The 19,517-nt window shown below is 50.6% G+C and overlaps 2 protein-coding genes across 2 annotated transcripts; both read right to left on the reverse strand.

Annotated features, from left to right (window-relative positions):
* Nucleotides 1-18,039: 18,039 nt before the first annotated feature.
* HRG_03328 (uncharacterized protein) lies at nt 18,040-18,585 on the reverse strand (the record flags this gene model as incomplete). The annotated part of the gene is made up of 1 exon (XM_044861799.1): nt 18,040-18,585. One exon carries the CDS (start codon nt 18,583-18,585, stop codon nt 18,040-18,042), a length of 546 nt encoding a protein of 181 aa, XP_044722825.1.
* Nucleotides 18,586-18,747: 162 nt separating this feature from the next.
* HRG_03329 (tc5 transposase DNA-binding domain-containing protein) lies at nt 18,748-19,362 on the reverse strand (the record flags this gene model as incomplete). The annotated part of the gene is made up of 1 exon (XM_044861800.1): nt 18,748-19,362. The coding sequence occupies one exon, from the start codon at nt 19,360-19,362 to the stop codon at nt 18,748-18,750; it is 615 nt and encodes a 204-aa protein (XP_044722826.1).
* Nucleotides 19,363-19,517: the final 155 nt, after the last annotated feature.

Below are 19,517 nucleotides of genomic sequence, written 5' to 3' on the forward strand. Positions count from 1 at the left end.
CGTTATTATATAGTGGGTTTGGTACCTGCAATGCTATGGTCCGCTCTGGTGTGAACGGAAGAGTGACAATTTCTGCGGCGTGAGCATCCTGACTCCTCACGCGACCCTCAGGGGCCACCCGTCGCTCATTCTGCATTTTCTGGGGCTTTTCCATAGTCAAAATCTTCAGCTCTTGTTAATAGTGCCAATTTATCTCCATATTTTGCTTCACGGCCTCCGTCATCCGTCGTTTTCTCCCAATTTCCGCCTCTCATTGCTTCCTCTTCTGTAGAGCGAAAGCTTTTGCTCCGCCGCCTTCTTCTGTTGCTGAAACTTTCAGGTCTCCTTCTTCAGAGCCTCTTCTTTTTGTTGGGGTCCTTAAGCTGTATTTCTTTAGCGAGTTTGAGCCACTTTTGCAGAGCTAAACACCTCGTCTGCATTCCAATCTGTACAGCAGAAGAGATCATCTTTTGGAGCCTTACCGCCCTGCCTGCGCTGGTGCTTGTGACTACCTGTTCTCTTCTAACTTAAGCTCTCATATAAATCACTTAAAACGCACATTGAGGGCTTTCGAGGGTGCTACTCAGCCTTCGGCTGTTGCGGCCAGCATCAACAGAGGTCTTCTCGACTACTTCCTGAAATGCCTTCCAAAACACAGTCTAGAGCTTCATTTTCAACGATTTAATTAACCTTTTTTATTTGTCTGTACAATGAAGAAGATTATACATATACGCTGCTGAGAGAGGCTGAATAACGATACATCAAGGGTTGCAGCCGATGAGTGGAATGAGGAGGAAACACCACAACGATCATCTGGTGCCCGTCACACCACTCCATAAAATCCATACTAAAATGTTTAAGTGGCCATCGGTAACCAAAGGCGAAAAGCACGACCGTTTCGAGCTTCGCCTTAGTAAACCGGTCCAACGTACTGACGAGCTGCTCTTTTCCAATATTGTGATTCATCCACCTCGTTTTTGACGTGTTAAAAAATATTTATTGACGACTTGATTCACGTTTCACCAACCAAAAGTCCAGGGTTTGTGCTGGCTTGTCTTGGTGGATGAGAAATGGGGGCAGCGATGCCATCTCTTGACTGACGCACATCTTGAACGTAATGGAGGATGGGTTGCCATTTATTAATACGCCGAGCAATTTTGCCTTGTTTTCTAATAAGAGGAATAAAATGTTCGTTCAAATGCTCGTAAGGAATAGAAATCCCTTTTCATCCATGTTATACGTGTTTTAGGGCAGGGTGTCGAGTTTCTCAATTTTCGTGCGCATCTTTCCTTGTCAGGTGTGAAAGAGGAGCCTCGCGCACTGAAGTTCAAGCTAAAAATAAACCTTACATTCAGATGCATATGTAGGTTCTTTTCAGAAGATGCTCGTAGCGTCGAATCACGTTCAATCTGGCTCATTACGGGTGCGTAGAATGAGGTTATCTAGGTCGCCCTTCCAACCCCCATTTTTGGCAGTATCCTGAGCCAATTTCTGCGCTATGGATATAATAGGAGAATCCCACATGATTAAAGCCCACGATGAAAGTCAATAATGTTCTGTTTTGCTGTGTTGGCCGAAATGACTTACACAATCTGTCGGAATCCTATTTTGGCCGTTGCTTCGTTTGATGTCAGCACCGCAGCGCATTGCCCCCTAGATAAAACTTCTAAATATATCCTAGACTTTCACTGCTTCTGACAATTCAGGCACTCAAAGGATACGTCAATTGGCACCGTGGATGTTGAGCTATCGTCGATTGATGTTGAGCGTGCGAAGTCGCCGCAATCCGGCAAATCGCCAGATCCGGCAGATCACCGGAAAATCCCTTATATTGCCCATACGAGAAATGACGTCATTTGCTCATGACCTCCGTATCCGTCACGACGCCATCCATCTTTAATGGAGAAATTGTCGTCGGCCAAACTACTTAACGAGAGAACTCACCACGAGAGTCGCGGAATGCACGGATTGAACCAAATATGACCTTCAACTCAAGTATCCAACGTTACTTTTACCTGCAATCATATTTTCAATTCTACACGCAATTCACTCTTAGCTTCCGAATTATGTTTCCTGACGGTCTAAGCAACGTTGATTACCCTACACTCCTTTAGCCATATTCATGAGGAATCCTCTGTTTTTATCTGGCAAAGTTTGAGGAGGCGATCTACGTTCTCGCGCTATCTCCACCCGTCCATGCAATTTAAATCACTAAATTTTTGTGACTTGTTGAAACTTCACCAAACGTCAGTTGCACGTAAGTCTTATCGCGATAGCTTTTTTTTTGACATATGTCGGTAGGCAATTCTTCCCACCAAATAATATCAAGTGCCCACTTGCCAAGCATTTCAACCTCGGAGGAACTTTATACCGCGTATGGCCATATATGGTCATACGGATAATTCCGTATGGTATAGGTTTATTGACAATATATGGGCAATATATGGTTTAAACAAACAATACGCGTATGATTAGAAAGCCTGGTCTGAGTCCCCCCGGACTGCGACACGCATTTCATGAGTTCCTGATTGAACTCTGCACAGGCATGGCCGCATCGCAGCAACGGTCGATCGAGCGCTGAGAGGTCGACAGTATGGACGGCACTGACCGTCTCCGTAAGTGGGCCTAAGACTCCGCTCAAAGCTTCAAGCTCGTCAATGAGATCGCGCACACGTTTGGGATGGTCTCGAAAACTCTGGACAGTGCTGTAAAGCGTAATGCTGGATTGGAAGGCGAACGTAGCCAGGGCCAATAGCCCGGAAGCCAGTCCTACCGGCTCGGCCATCGCGGTGGACGGCCTCAGGCATGAAGAGAGCGTGTAGGAAGATTGCAGGAAGGTGTAACAAATAGTTGTGGGGTGATCGCTCGTTTTGTGATCTGCGAGGCGGTGCCTAGAGCTTCTTTGCCATACTTGATTGGTTCATCTCAGCCGAATGCCCCACGTGACCTGGCAGGTGACCTACTCCGCCCTTCCTGCTCGCGTTCCAACAACATGCTATATTACCGAAATTCTGCCTTACGACAATAAGCGGGAACGCCAGTGCGCCAATCAGTGGAGTTCGTGCGCCAGGGGGGTACCATGATTTGCCGCTTCTTAACTGGCTCAGCACACAACAAGGTGAATACGTGCAAAAAACAATTCTTTGACTTTCTGGCCAAATTTTCGAAACGGCCACTGAAATCCGAAACACCCATACCATGAAAATCGCCTCGACCGCCGTCCCCTGCCTACGGAAGTGCAGCCGTGCGCACGTTGTTGCGGGTGCGCTACGTGGCTGCAAAGATGGCGAGAACAGGCGGAAAATTCGCTCTGCTTGCGCTGGAGCCCCAACGGGAACCTTGGTCGGCGGGTTGACCGGGGTAATTAGCGCCATGCGCCAACCTGACGTGACTTAATTCAGGGCTGCAGATATAATCGTAGGCTTTAACCGTGCCGTACCTTCCTCTCTCCACATTCTGCTCCACTTTCTTTCGTCCCATGCAGAAACCTGATTCCCCCCCCCTATAAGTGCAAAATATGGTCAAGGACGAGGAAGGCGGCGGCAACAAAGAGTGCACCCCGTGCCGCTTTGGTTATTCATGACTCGTGATTGGTGAGCACTATCGTTGCGTTGTTGGTCTGCTGTGCTGCTAATGCATCATCGCAGTTCGTTGTTGGGCTCCACTTTAACCTACTAGGATGCACCAGCGTACCACAGAGCGTGGACAGACGGAAGGAACGTCATCTGGACTACCCGTTGGTCTAAGCGTGGTGGGGCCACGGCAGCCCACTAAAGGTCTGACGCCCTTTAAATGGCACAAAAAATCCGTGACATCACAAAAAATCCGTGACAGCTGCCTCGCCAATTCTGGCCAGTGAAAATGGGTGCATCTCTACAAATCGCTTCACACAGCCTTGAAATAGACGTTTTTATCTCAAACAATCACTTTTACCAGCTTCTATGATAAGCTCAAAAACTTCATATATTGACAGAAAAAGCAAAAGGCTACGTCTTTGGCGACATTTTTAACCCGCTGGCCGACGGGTTTCGAGACAATTGCCTGCCTTTAGAGATCCGTAGCAAGCGTTTACACGATATTAGCACCTCTTTTGTGCTTCTTCGAGCCTTTACACTGCTTCATCCAGTCACTTAGCGTCTCCAGTATGTTACGAAATGGCCGGATATGATGTTCAGGACACGGCGTATCCGCAAGAGATCTAGCCACCCTAATTGGGCGGCGACGAAGAAGAATTCCTTGAGTCCTTGAATTCTACCGCTCTGTGTATATCTCTATAAACATTATAGTCACTAGTTTTGTTGTTCTCGTTGCCGTTAAAGCGGTCTATGCCACGGGGCTGCTATATCAACCTTGCCGAGCAACGACGACATTATGATATACCTATTCTCGAGTGGGTGCGGCCTCCGCTCCGCGCAGACAAAGACATATCCTGAGCTGCTACTTGCACTTTTATTGTCAGTAAATAATGTATGTGCTTGTAATTTTTAAGAGGCGCCTTTGTAGAGGGTCTCGTTTTGGAAGACTCTTCAAGTGTAACGTCCGCTCGCCCCCGGCGAGTTGTAACCTGGGCGTTAATTATTTTGGGGGATTTTCGTTCTGATTTCTGCCAGCGCTTCAATTAACTCATAAGTTCGGTAACTAATTGCGAAGCTGCTTCGAATGCAAGTTTTGCTGTCACCGGGTCCCTGCTCGGTGTGACTCTCAAAGCTAAGCTTTGCTTGAGCTTGTCTTGCAGTTCTTGATGAACAGACCGAACGGCTCGCCGAAATTGCCACGCACCCTCCTGCATTTTTGCTTCTCCATACATTTGCCGCATTCACTTATGGAGGGCTCGACCTGGATTTGCGGGATAAGCGCTTCTGTTCCATCTCTTGCAGTCGACTGTAGCAATGCAGTCCTCCCTGAGTTTGGCAAAGGAAGATACCTGTTACAGCCAAATGACCTGTCTCCCGAGGCCTGAGCGTGCCTTTTAGTGCGCAGAAGACGCCATGAACCTCTCGCGAAGAGAGGGTGCAAGTGATGAATAGATTATGTTTCTTGTCCTTTTTTTCTTCTTCCTCCCTAACAAAAAGTGACTTCTTATAGTTCTGTCACCTGTGGCTGCCTTGTGGTGGCGATGTCGCCACCCAGGCCGCCTAGATGACGTTGTCATCTAGAAGGTTCGATACCACCGCTTAACAACAACATTATTCATCCTTCTCAGTCACCTTTGCTAGAGTCAGCCCGACTAGGTAACCTCCGGACCTAGATCGTTAACCCGTTTTCACGACAGAACCAGCGGTAGAGGCGTCTAGTCCATCCAGGAAATATTCGAGCGTTGCCGAACCCGCGCAAAGCAGACGCTGATATCAATAGCAATTTACAAGCCCAAATCGTAGCATGGAACGCGCGGAACAAGCCTGAGGTAAAGTGAAACATTCCAGAGCATTTTATTTGCTCATAAACATGCATGATTGTGGCTTTTCTGCCTCGGGAACTTCTATTCGACTCTAGTGCGTGGTGCTAGTATTACAGTCTACACACGAATGATCGGTCCCGACCCGACTTAATTTTGACCCCGAATCCCCAAGACTCTTACACAAGTGTCTATTATGTTCTCTTGGGGTTAGAAAAGACGCCACTGGCCTTCACAATGCTTTGCGCTTCGAAAAACCCCCGTGCTCTCTCGGCGACTTGAATAAGTCTTTTCAATGAACAAGCGGGTTTCGTGCCAGGATACGAGCAAATTACGTGACTATAGACATTCTATGGCTTGATTTCTCTGTCGTCTCGTATATATGGCAGCTTAAGCTGCTCCTTGCCTGCTGGCATACCGGGACGTGCCACGACTGCATGTACGCCTCCAGGGCGCTATCTTTATCCACTGTCGACGGGGTCCAGAGCCCGGGAAAAGAATCCAACTATATTAAAAGCTGCCCTCTATACAGCTACATTGTTTATTTTCCACCAGCAAGCTGCTTTGCGGATGAAACGGGATGTCGAACATGGTGCTTCGGCAGGTTCCAGGATAGCCCCTGGCGGCCGTTGTAACGCGATAACGGTTCGTGCGGCCAACAGGACGCTTTCATTCTGGATCACGATAGTCTGCTCCGTTTTAATAGGTATCAAATTCTGGGTTGGGCTGAAAAACTCTAGTGAAAGGCATTTGGGATAGGATCTTGAAGGAAGTCAGCTGTCACAGATTTTTTGTGATGTCACGGATTTTTTGTGCCAACTAAAGGGCGTCAGACCTTTAGTGGGCTGCCGTGGCCCCACCACGCTTAGACCAACGGGTAGCTGGACATTTCCTGATAGGCCTTCTGCGGCGGCGGCTGCCTCCGCCTCCCCGCTGGCCGCGCCCCACGGGCGTCATCCTTCTTCTGCCTCGTCTGCATTCGACCTCGTCCGCGCCGCCTCCTACTCGCTTGCCACGCCCCCGTCGACCGCGCCGCCCACGCCTTCTAAGGCCCAGGCACCGGCTGTCGCTGATCCTGTGACGCCGCCGCCTAAACACGCCTGCCCGGGCGCGCTTGATGTCCTGGCCAAGAGGGCGCGCCTCTTGCAGCAGCGGCAGTCCCTTCCTTCTTCCTCCTCGAGCACTATTGGCTCGCCTGCCACTTCTTCCTCCCCCCAACCATCCGCCTTGTCCTCTAGGCCGCCCGGTGACCCGCCCGCTCCTGCCCCGGCTGCCGGCCTGGGCTCCCTTCTTGACTCTATCACTGCGAGCACTGCCGACCCGCCTGCCCGGCCCCTCCGCCAACGCAAGGACAAATAATCCCAGTACCTGAATATTATCACCATCTATACCTACTGTCCTTACAAGGGATAACCTATACTATCTACTACATTTATTTTTAAACATTACATTTGGTCTACAAACTGGCTACTTCATACTCTCTTACTCCATGTATGAGGCTATTATCTATTCCTTTTGTTGAAAAGTAGGGTCACGATCCAGGCTTGAGGGACCAAAAGGAGTGAGATGCAAGGAGGATGACTGAGCTTCTGCTGGAAGAGACTGGTTGTCTTTAGAAGGTTCTAGGTCATGTCGGATTTGTCAGCTGTGTCTATATAAGACGTAGCCTTCCGCTCTTCTCTAAAGGAGAGCGAACAGAACACAAAAAAAGATACATCTTTTGCTACCTCGCACTTCGCAACACCTTTAACCTTACACAAGCTAATAACCTTACTTACTAATAATATACCCGATTTTCGTCATCACTTTGTCTATATCCTAAACGTTGTAGCTTTCTTCCAGCTTATCTTTGGCTTACGTCCCTTCTTGTGCGCCTTCCAGTCCTCTTTTTGGTGCTCGTGCTGCAGTACACCACCGCCTTGCATCGGCTGCACCACCTAGCCCCGGCCGTCTCTCCGCACACCCGACATACCTTCCCTTCCGTGCTCTGCGGCTCCTGCCCTTGCTTCGGCCTCGGCCCTGTACTTCTGTCTGCCTTCCCCATTTCCGCCACCGTGTCTTGCATTGCCTGCCAGCTGCCTCATCATTATTTCGCACTCTTCTTGGCCGCAAAACCACGACACGACCACGAGGACGAAGGGAGTCTCTGCGTGGAGGAACGACATTGGGCTCTGTAGGATATCTTTGGTCGGCTCGCTGCACCTCTCGCAGTATGCCTCTGCCGCCTTCCGACATGCTGCCTCGTGCTCCTTTAGAATTGGCCCTATCCATTGTAAAAATCGTCTACCGTCTTCGCTACCCGGCTGAGCTCGCCCTGCTTGCGTGACGAGTGTCTCCGGGATGCTATGCCTGTATTCAAGCTCTGTCGCCCCAAAGTCGCACCAGAACTTGACGGATATGGTCCGGGTAGCCATGGTGTCGTTGTTTTTTTGCCTGGTAGATTAAATAAACGCCTCTGTTCCTCTCCCCCATTCCTTCCTTTATGCTTCTCTTGTAGTCTTTTCCCTCACTTACCCCGCACATGTCATCGCTGCTTTGCTTGCCTTGTTGCTTTTTCTGCCCATTCCCGCTGCAGGCACGACGCCCCAGGCCAGGCATAAATCGCCGCTTGCTACCGCATGGACATGCCTTCCTGCATGCTTTAGTCCCTGACGCTACCGCCTGCCTTCTTTCCTTCTCACCCTCTGGGTTTTTCACTCTCTCACTTCTAACCCAGTCTTCCGTCTTCGTTCCGAAAGGCCTATTGCGCAACCCGTGCGGGGTTGCCTTACCCGTCAGTAGATAAGTGGGTATCGGGAAGCCACTAATTTCTCAGCTGCTCCTTTCTCAGCTGCTCCTTTATTTGCTGCGCGGCTCTTAGCCATGGAAAAATTCTCTCACAACCAAGCCCACGCTCTCTTTGCACAGGCATGGATCACGAGAGTTCATTAGTGGTCTAAATATCCTCCTGCTTGGCGACTTCTTTCAGTTCCCCTGTGCTGCAGAAGCGTCTTTATTACGACAAGGAGGTGCAAGGAGGTGCAAGGAGTAGAGATCAAGGGCAGGAATGCACATCGGCGCTTCGACAAGACGGTTTTCTTGACGGTTGCCCAGCGTCAGCGCGGCAAAGAACAGAAGGGGGCACATTTCGCACGGCCCTCGATCAATTGCGACTGCACCGTCTATTCCAGGAGTCCTGGAAGCTCCTCTCCAGCCGCGTGCAGACGAAGCTGGACAATCAGGAGGTGGCCATGTTCGTCAATCCCCTACGAGTATACGCCACGAAAGACAGGGTTAACGAGTATAACAACTACCACCTCGACCGCCTAGGCCGGCCTGTCATCCAGGTCATGGCTATGAGCGTTGGTGCCGGTGCTGCTGCTGCTCCTGACGACAAGGCAGGCAACCTTGCGAAGCAGAGTCCCGTATGCGTTGGCGCCCGTCTGATGCTGACGTCCAACCTTGGCAGCCAGTTGGCCTCTGCAACGGCGCACGTGGTACAGTGTACGATATCGCCTGGGCGCCTGGAGTACTGTACTGATTGTTCGGTGACTGGTTGACTGTTGGCCAGACTCGCAGCCTTCGGCTGATTGTACGCCTTGCACCACATCCCTGAAGTGCAAGGTGTGACGCAGTATTTTAATAATAATAATAATAAGTCCTTTCGTTCCTCACTCAAAGCCACGGGCATAAAGTCCTTTCGTTCCTCATCCTTTCGTTCCTCAAGGCACCATGGCGACTTTGCTAATTGTGCAACGCGTCGTTCTTGCCATAATTTTTCTAGTCTTTCTGAGATACTTCCGACGAAAATCGGCATTGAAACTCCCACCGGGACCAAAGCCGTGGCCCATTATCGGAAACCTCAAAGATCTTCCCCCGGCAGGAGTGCCAGAGTATCAGCATTGGCTCAAGCATAAAGATGCATTCGGCCTGGTAAGCTCCGTGACCGTACTGGGCCAGACGCTTGTCATCATTCACGACCGAAGAGCGGCATTTGAGCTCTTGGAGAAAGCGGCGAGGAAGACGTCCGGCCGACCGCCGATGCAATTTGCTCACCAGCTATGTGGCTTCAACCGCTTTCTGCCTGGTCGCCAGTTCGATGATACCTATCGATGGCACCGCAAGCTGATTCATCAACAGCTTGGCACTAAATCAGCGGCCACCAGGTATAACGACATTGTCTACGGAGAAGTGCAGCATTTTCTGATACGCATCTCGCGTGAGCCAGAAAACTTGCTCAAGCTTTTCAAGATGTAGGCTTTTATTTTTCTTTCGTCATTAAATGCCCTCAAACCAAAGAACCCCATGGATTTGTTGCATTACTGGAGCGGAGATAGTATAACGGATTAATTGTTGCGTGGCAGCTAGATGTTCATTATCTAATTTCGTAATTAGCGTCACAGGTGCCATCATTCTCAAGATAACATATGGCTATTCCATCGAACAGCAAAAGTCCGATCCGTTGGTCGACCTCATCGACAAAATGATGACGAATTTCTCCTTTGCCTTTACTCCCATGCACTGGATGGTGGATATCGTGCCGGCGCTCAGGCATCTCCCCAATAGTCTTCCCGGCATGAAGTTCAAGGAGACGGCTCGACGATGGGATCAAATCAACCAGGCAGTTGCCGACGTACCCTACCTCTTTGTTCGCAAGCAAATGGACAGTGGCAACAATCGGCCGTCATACGTCTCAAGACTGCTTCAAGAGTACAGAGAGGAAGGTTCAGGCGACTCCGAAAAAGACTTGCGTCAGTATGAGGACGCAATCAAGCACACGGCGGCGATACTGTTTGGCGGGGGCGCAGATACGTCTGCTTCCAACTTGAGCAGCTTCGTATTGGCCATGCTATTATACCCAGAGGTGCAGAGGAAGGCACAAAAAGAGATTGACAGCGTGACCGGCCCGGATAGACTACCGAGCTTTGTGGATCGAGACAAGCTGCCATACATTAACGGGATAACCAAGGAGTCTCTTCGCTGGTTACCTGTGGCACCGATAGGAACCGCCCACACAATCAGCGAGGATACCACGTACGACTGTTACGATATTCCGAAGGGAGCTCATCTACTACCGGCAATTTGGTGGTTCACGCATGACCCCAATGTCCACCGCGACCCCGACGCCTTCGACCCAGAACGATATTCCGCGCCGCGCAACGAGCCTGATCCTCGATTCGCCGTATTCGGTTTCGGGCGCAGAATTTGTCCGGGCCAGTTCCTTGCCGACTCAAACCTCTTCCTCATCATCGCACAAACTCTTTCGCTTTTTGAAGTTAGCAAAGCCGTTGCCGAAGATGGATCGGAGATTGACGTCAAGCTCGGGGCTTTACCAGGTCTTATCGCTTACCCGGCCGATTTCCCATTCAAAATCAGGCCGAGAAACGCCCAAAAGGAGGAATTGTTGCGTAGAATCAAGGACGAAACTCCATGGGAGGGGAGCGACGCAAGCCGTCTAGAGAATATCTCTTCGTCCATATTCTAGATACACACGCGCATGGATCAGAGACCACAGCGGGCAAGCATGACAGTCAGGGGGACCGTGTTGCATCAAAGTCAAGAATGGTAGTAGTACTCTCGCGAAGAGAGCAGGGCAAGGGGCATAAAGTTTTCGGGTGCATGTGTTGTCCTTCATTTTTTCCTCCCTGTCTGCTGAACAATTCTCCCATTTATGCCCTTTGCCCTCTCTTCTTCAGTCTTCCATCTCCTTCCTGGGAGCCAATAGATCCACGGGTCCGTACACGCACGGGTCGGGAGCTCTCGCGAAGAGAGCAGGGCAAGGGGCATAATGTTTTTAGGATGCATGTGTTCTCTTCCATTTTTCCTCCCTGTCTGCTGTACCATTCTCCCATTTATGCCCTTTGCCCTCTCTTCTTCAGCCTTCCATCTCCTTCTTTGCTGACTTACTAATGCATAGGCACCCTCTCTCCGCGTCAGCTTGCCACGTCCTCCCAGTTTCATCCTGTCTCGTCCCTACACCTTAAGCTAGCTATCAGGCTTCAGGACCAAGTCTTAAACCCTTCTTCTCGACACATCCCCTTAGCTGTTGCCTATCCCTAGCAGAGGGAACAGATACAACCAGACTTGCAAGGGCAACCTCAGTTGAGCCGGGCTAGTGTTCGTGTAGGTCGTGAGACGGCCTCATTCGGTGTTCCCTACAGTCCTTGATCTTGTCCTTCAGCGCCTCCAGCCTAGCCCCCAGTCTCAACCTTTCACCAATCTCTTCAAGCCCAATCAGCCGAAGGAATTCCGCTAGCTTCTGCTTTGGGAGAGCTTTTGTCAACCCATCGGCTCGCATTTCAGCTGTTGGAACCCAACGAGGGCGTATTCTGCTTCCTTGCACTTCCTGACGTAGCCAGTGTTGGTGTATATCAACATGCCCAGGGTGGCGATCAACGCAACCAACTCAACCTCAGCCCTCAGTTGAGTGAGTTGACCGATTAATAAGCTTTTCCTCCGTTGAGTTGATCAACCTTGGCCCTATGTTGAGTTGGTTGGCGTTGCGTTGATGGTTGACCAGCTCCCCATGCCCCGTCTTCGTCTTAGTGCTTTGATCGCCACCTTGGAGCCCAATGACCCAACGCAACTCTACTCCCACCCTGCTCACGAAAGTCTCGTAGCATCTCTTGTATGTTATCGTAGGGCCGAGTGTGATGTTGTGGGCATGGAGTATCTGCGAGAGATTCAGCCATGACAACTGGAGGCGATGAAGGCATCCACGATTCCCCCAATGCTATGTCTTCCTCTATAGATCGCTGGAGCATTTCGTCATCATTGTACTCTTCTCCGTCGTCTTCGTCGTCGTTGTTGAAGGGGCCGAGACCGTGAAAGTGAACTGTATCCTCACTGCCAGGTAAAGACGACATATCCTCTAGGGGATGCGGCCGCCTAACTGCGCGGGCGAGGATATCGCTTGCAGTGTTATTCGCCTTTGTAGTGTCTACAAAGAATGGGTCTGCTTTAGGTTCTTTCAGGGCCTTTGTGAATGTCTCGTGGGACTCTTGGAGTGTGTAGAACTCAATATCACGCCCCGTATGTTGTAGCCAAGGCTTGAAATTCATCGTCTTGAGTTTCCCGTTGACTTCCTGCTTCTTGCTAGCGCTGTAATCCGCCCTTATACCCGCCATCTCGTCGCGAATTCGTTTGAGATGCATCCGTAGCTCGCCGGGTTTGCCGCTTGGTATGCTGCTCGAGACTGCATTCGTATTCGCGCTGGATGTCCTCGATGTTGCAGCTCGTGATGAATTGACCGGACGGCTTAACGATCTTGCCTCGCTTCTTCCTGCTTGCCCACGCTTCTATACGGCTATTTCGGTCCTTTATAAAGGATTGACTTGAGATTGCAGGATGAGGGCTTCTGTCACCACCTTAGCAGTCTGACGCAAACCCTCACGAGTTGGTGAACTCAGTACGTCATGGTACCGCTGCCTAATCCTGTTCGTAGTATCCGCAGCGATCTGGAAACGGGCTTCATTAGGCAAAAGTGAGTTATAAGCCGGGTTCACAAGTCTCTGCTGCCGAAGCTGCTCGTTGAGAAGCCTTGCAACAACGGGTTTTGGTGTCACCGGGTAAAGACCTGTTTTTTCGAAGCCCGCAATGATGTTATGGCGCGTGAACCCAGCCTCGTAGACTTTTTGAAAAGCGTTGAGGAAGTCAACCCGCGAGAAAGCAAGGTGGCCCTCTGCGAGTGTTTTTCGTAGAGCTTTCTGGTGTGCCGCTTTCAGTGGTTGGAAAACACCAACATCCAGCGGCTGCATGATGTGTGGAATGAGGGGGAGAATGGCGATGATGATATCAAATTTGATGCAGTATTCAGCGAATTCGAGAGTCGTGTGCCCTGTGAAGCCATCTACAACGAGCAACCGGAAAATCCTATCTTCTCGTCCCGTTGGGTCGGAGGTGCCTCAACCGTCGTCATCCCAAGGTTTGGAACACGAAGATGCTCATCACAGCCAAACCATTGTTCTAGTGACTTCCCAGAGCGTTGTGCTTGCGCTGAGGATGCCCAGGACCAGCGATTGAAGTGCCTCGCCCATTCGAGATGTATCTGAGCGTTGCTGAAGCCGGTTGGTGATTGAGCAAAGCGGACGCCACTATCAATAGCGATACCGGCCCAATTCGTAGGAAATGCGCGAAGATGATCCAGGAGGAAGAGAGTCCCCTGCAGCATTGATCGTGCCAATAACTGTGCAGGATTCTCGATTCGCCGGATCGAGAACTTCCACCCGACTCTTCACGCGTGTGGTGCGGGTCACGAGAACGTGTACGCGTTCTCGCAAGCAGCCGATCCGAATGCCGGCTTCATCTTCATTCCAAATCTCCGATGCCCCAATGCGAAACTTCTTGATAGTCTCGTCGAGGTTAGAGAAGAAGTCATTCACTTCCTCAACACTCTGCGCTTCAAAATACTTCCGTGCTATCGCACGGAGGATGAGCAAGTGGGCATAAAGATCAGGGACTGGAAGACTCTTGATTCTGCTATCTAAGGTGGGAAAGAGGCGAGATCTTTATAGACTGCCTGAATATGAGAATGGAAGGGAATGGTAGTGAATGGAAGCATCTGATCGGATCATCTGGAAGCCACTGATGCGTTGATGATGCCTCCTAGAAGTTTCTGTGGGGAAATGTGAAACGGACTGTGCGAATAGGGGTCAGACTGTTGGAGGCTGATATCCTATGTGTGACATACCCCCCCAGGTTGTGCTGGCTAGTGGGCAGTGCAAACTGAAGAAAGAAACTAGATCCCTAGCAACGTAGAGATATCGATGAGACCGAGTTGTTTGACGAAAGTAGCAAATTTCTGGCCTGGCAGAGCTTTGGTGAGGCCGTCTGCAATCATCTGGGAAGTAGGCGTATAAGTGAGCTTATAGAGGCCTTTCTCAAATGCCTGCCTAGCCCAACAGGTGTGGATGTCAACGTGACGAAGGGCTGTGCGGAGGCGTGGAATATCCTGTGTGACAAGACGAATGGTTTGAAGGTTGTCACATTGGATCGTCGGAATTCCATCAAGCTTAAGAGAGCTGCTCAAAGAGACGGAAGGTTGCAATAGTCTCTTTGCCGTGTGCGTGAGAGCAAGCAATTCAGCTTCTGTGGAAGAAGTGGTGACTGTATCCTGTTTACCGGCTTTCCAAGCAATAGGGCCGCCGAAGAGGGTAAGGATTGAACCCTGGGATGACTTGCGAGTCTTTTTATCATCAGCGAAAGCAGCGTCGGATGCGCTTTGGAAATCGCTATGATGTTGAGCGTGGAGCTGAGGAACAACATCCTCGTCGAGGCAGGGTTTTCCTGAAAACTGGATGGCGAGATACCTAGTGGCGTAAAGGTACTCGATCAGATGGTCTGCGAGCTTGGAGTGATGCTCGGAAGGGTTGTTGAGGAATTCAGCTAGTTTAGACGCTGGCTTGGCTATGTCCGAGCGGGTGATAGCTGCGGCGTAGGTCAGTGATCCAACTTTGCTCTGGTATAGCTGAATTTGGTCTGGAGAAGCCTGCCCTGTGTGCGGCTGGACTTCGTTGCACGGGAAAGGCTCCTCTGAAGTGGTCACGCCGTTGAAGGTCGAACCGTTGAACCATCCTTTCAATGTAGGAGTCTTGGCATAGCCAAAGCTTCCTGTTGGGTCTGTCACGCAGGACTCTGATACCAAGGAACCATTGTAATTCCCTGGTCTGTCATCGCGTACTTCCTCTTGAGGGCTGCAACCATCTCATCAGCTGCGTCCTCGTTTTCCTTGCGATAGAGGAAAACAATATCGTCAACGAAGAAGAAAACAGTGAGCCAGTCGTTCTGGAAGATGCAGGGTTCGTCGGGACACTGTGTAAGACCAAGCTCTCTGAATGCAGCAGTGAGTTCCTTCTGCCAAAGAAGAGGGGACCGTCGGAGGCCATAGAGGGCTCGCATGAGGCGAAGAGCCCATCCCTGTCTGTAGTATCCGTCTGGGAAGGCTACATAGACCTCCTCCTCGTCTTCTAAGAGGGCGTTTGTGAAGGCATTAACTGCGTCGAGCTGTCGGGTCTCAAGGTCGAATTTGGCGGTGATGGCCATGAGAATCCGGAAAGAACGTCCTGCAAGGGTTGCTGCATAGGTGTCCTTGTCACCTAGCTGTTGAAGATCTCCTCGAACACAAAGACGGGCTTTGAACTTTGTAAGAAAGCCATGCTTGTCGAACTTATACTTAAAGACCCAGGTAAGTGGCAAAAGCTTGCCCGTGACCTGGTCTCTGGGGACCGCTCTGAAGGTTCCTCTCTGTTGGAGTGCTTTCCACTCGGCGTGGGCCCTTCTCTGAACTGAGGACCAAATCTGTGGGTGCGAAGTTCCTTATACGTCGTAGGTTCGGGAGGAAGGTGTCGTCTGTGAAGTTTTTCTTCTCTGCCGAGAAAGAAAGAGCTGTGGAATTGACCCTTAGTGTTGGTCGAAAAGCACTGAGCTTGCGAGGCTTTGGAGTGCGGGCTGAGCGCCGTGGCTGAGAGTCACTCGGACCGGGGTCCGGTGTCGGATATGGGTGCTGAATGTCATGAAACTCATCCTGATCATCCGAGTCCTCGCGATCAGATGGTTCGGGTTGTACCACAATCGTGGTGGCGTCTCCTTGGTCTGAGGTTGAGGGAGATTGCTCAACGGGGTCAGGTTCAGGTTCATCGATTTGAGTGGGGATTTCCTCGTAATCCGACTCGTCCTCGATGTGGGCTGGAAGCTGTACTTCACGCGATGCGGGATAGGTTCTGGTGGCTGATCATTTCCGTCATAGAAGATGCTTTCATTGAAGGTCACATCTCGGACCCTTCGGACTTCTGATGTGGACGGAATCCAGATCCTGAAAATGTTCGTGGAATCATATCCAACGAGATAACCGATTTCTGTGTGAGGGTCGGTCTTTAGGTCCTTCTTCTGTCTGTTCTGAATGGCCTGGGGTGTCAAGGGATAGGCTCTGCAGCCGTATGCCTTGAGAAACGTGATGTCAGGCTGGTCTTGCTGGTAGCCTATGTCTCTGTTGTTGTCTCGCAGCCACTGATGAAGCAGCTGGAAAGGCGTTCGGAAGCTGTGGTTCTGCATGGGCGATCTGTTGTGCAAAAACACTGCAGCTTTCCAGGTTTCTGGCCAAAGATCAGATGGTAAATTGGCATCAATTCCCATTGTTCTGGCCTGGGCAGATATTACCCCCCCAGATCGCTCTGCAGAACCGTTTTGAGCGGGAGTGTAAGGGGCAGAAGGTTCATCTTGAATCCCTTTTCCTCGATCCAGCTCTCATACGCACTCTGAAGAGAACGATCGTTATCACGGTGGATAATGCAAATGTTGAGATTCCATTGGCGTTGAACCATTGCCTCGTGGTTTCTCAAAGCAGTCATAACGGACCCTTGTGTCGCGTCATTCAGAAGGTAGATGAAGATCATGCTTGTAAATTCATCTTTGATAAGAAGAACAGCTTCCTTGCCGTTGAATGAGGTGTTCATACTGAAGATATCAACGTAGATTCTCCAGAATGGTCTGGGGCTCGGTTTTGAGGGGTTCGGCGAGACGACCTTCTTTCCCTTCCCAAGGAACACGCGGTGCAATCGATGGTAACTGGGCCTTTGATCTTCGAACCCGTCGTGTTCTCAACAAGATGCTCTAGGGCTTGAGCGTTCAAGTGACCTAGGCGCTTATGCCAAAGCGTAGCATCTGCTGTTTTCACTGCGCGAGGTGCAGATGAAGATGTGAAGTTGGAGGCGTGAGAGTCCTTAATCGGGTTGAACTCGATGACCGGTTGACGAAAGCGGCGTTTCGTATGAAATATAATCTGATCGTCTTTAGAGACGCGTCCAGATAGTGGATTCCAGTTGTATCCCTTCGCAAGAAAGCGGTCGAGGGATGCGATGTTGGTGTGGAATTTTGGCACGAAGGCAACTTCGTTGAGCTGAAAAGTCCTCCTTCTTCAAGCTTCATACGGACTGTGCCGTAGCCAAGGATCTGAAGTTGACTATCGCCTGCAAAGAGCTCTTCTGGCTCTGCAAGGGCGGTGTAGTCAAGAAAACGGGATCGGTTGTTGCAAATGTGTGTGTCTGATCCGGAATCAAGGATAAAGGAGTCATACAGCGGGTAGACTGCCTTTCCGTCGAGAAACTGGTTGATGGAGGTGTTGAGGAGGCGGTGTGTTGTCAGGAGCTGGTAGAAGACCGGCAAACGCTGTACCTTTAACGGAGGAGTCGGACGATTTCTCCATTTCCTTCTTCTTGAAGTCTTGTGCTTTCTCCGTCATCTTCTTTGCCCATGGATTGGAGTCGAGGATTTCTTGATCTTCTTCTCAACCTTCTGATCAGGAGTCCAGCCATCAGGCCGAGCTGATTTGATGAGATAGAAGCAATCTACGAAGCGGTGATATTCTCCGCAGACACACATAGGAACACCATCAGCGTTCTTGCTTGAAGACCACTTAGGCTTGTCCTCTTTCCTCTCCGATTTCTCTCCCTTGCCTTGGAAGGCAGCTCCGAATGATCCTTTGCTGTTGTTGGCGGCCTTGATTCGGTGAGCTCGTTCAAAGATCTCACTGATCTTAATGCCGTCCGGGAAGTCGGTCTTCCAATCAGGCTTGCCGAATACGGCCTCGTCTTCCATTTTGTTGACCCAATAGTCTGTGAATGGGGCGTTGATGGACGAAACAGCCTGTAGGAAATCTTGGGTAGGGCGAAGGTCCTGGACATCAGGAAGCCCTAATTGCTTTGCCTCAGTGAGGACTTTCTGCCATTGGGTGACCCAAGCTTCGATCTTGGTCCTGTTTGGCGACTGAAGGGTGGAACGATAACGCTGAACAACTTCCTCTCGAGTGCCCAGTCGGTTGGGGCCACACGAGCCTGAAGCAAGGCAAGTTGCTTTGCAACGTCGTGTTCCTCGGCAATGGTGCTGTAGTAGTTGCCGATGGTCTTGACGATGTGTTGTTGAAGGCTGGCGAGTGCCTTCACTTGATCCCTATACCCTTGAAGCTTCGAGCGGTATTGGGTGTGGAGGAATTCGAGACGGCGAAATTCCTCCGAGGTCAGATCCACGAGATCAGATGCTTCGTGGTTGATTTGTCGGAATGTTGGTTCAACTGGCTGCTGAAGAACCGGCTTACCCTCCTTGACGGCAGGGTCCAGAAAGTCCCAAAGACTGTGGGACGTGGCGAATTTCTTGATGATAGAAATCCATTGTTTCCAGTCGCAAGGGCCGTTGAGCACGGTGCCCTTGGAAGAGCCATCAAGATCTAGAGCTGAGCTCATTGTGGAAGCTATTCTGCGCAGCGGAATGAACGAGAATAAGATACCCAGTCAATGGCAGACCGGGCTCATAACTATCGCACGGAGGATGAGCAAGTGGGCATAAAGATCAGGGACTGGAAGACTCTTGATTCTGCTATCTAAGGTGGGAAAGAGGCGAGATCTTTATAGACTGCCTGAATATGAGAATGGAAGGGAATGGTAGTGAATGGAAGCATCTGATCGGATCATCTGGAAGCCACTGATGCGTTGATGATGCCTCCTAGAAGTTTCTGTGGGGAAATGTGGAAACGGACTGTGCGAATAGGGGGTCAGACTGTTGGAGGCTGATATCCTATGTGTGACACGTGCTCTCTCGACGGCCTTCAAGTAAGTCTTCTTGACCTCAGGGTGACTTTGGCGCCAGCCTGCGAGCCAGTTCTGAGACATAGGTCTTGATGATGGATCTCGTCGCTGCCTGATTGTATTTGCGGCAGCCTCAAGCTGCTCCTTTCCCGCTGGAATACCAGTACGCTCCATCCACTGTATGTACGCCACAAGGGCGTTATCTTCATCCTCGGTCAACGCAGTTGGGCGCCCCTGACCTCGGGCAAATGGGTTTTCCAAAGAACGGATGGCCCTCTCGACAGCGCCTCTATTGACTTTGTACCTAGGAGCCGCTTTGCGGATAGAAAGGGGGGTTCGTTGTGGTGTTGTGGCACGACGTAGGGCCGCTCTAGGCGGCCGGCGAGAGGCGATGACGTCTCGCGCGGCGGCTAGGGCATTGTCATTGGGAGTCATACCGTATGAAATAGAGAATAACCTCTCAAGTTGGTTTGGGTTGAAAATACGCGTTGACGGCAATTGAGACGGTACTCAAAAGAGAGGCGACTGTCACGGAATTTTTGTGATGTCACGGATTTTTTGTGCCAACTAAAGGGCGTAAGACCTTTAGT

This window comes from Hirsutella rhossiliensis, assembly GCF_020360975.1.
Source record: "Hirsutella rhossiliensis strain HR02 chromosome Unknown scaffold00003, whole genome shotgun sequence".
Classification (NCBI taxonomy): Eukaryota; Fungi; Ascomycota; class Sordariomycetes; order Hypocreales; family Ophiocordycipitaceae; genus Hirsutella; species Hirsutella rhossiliensis.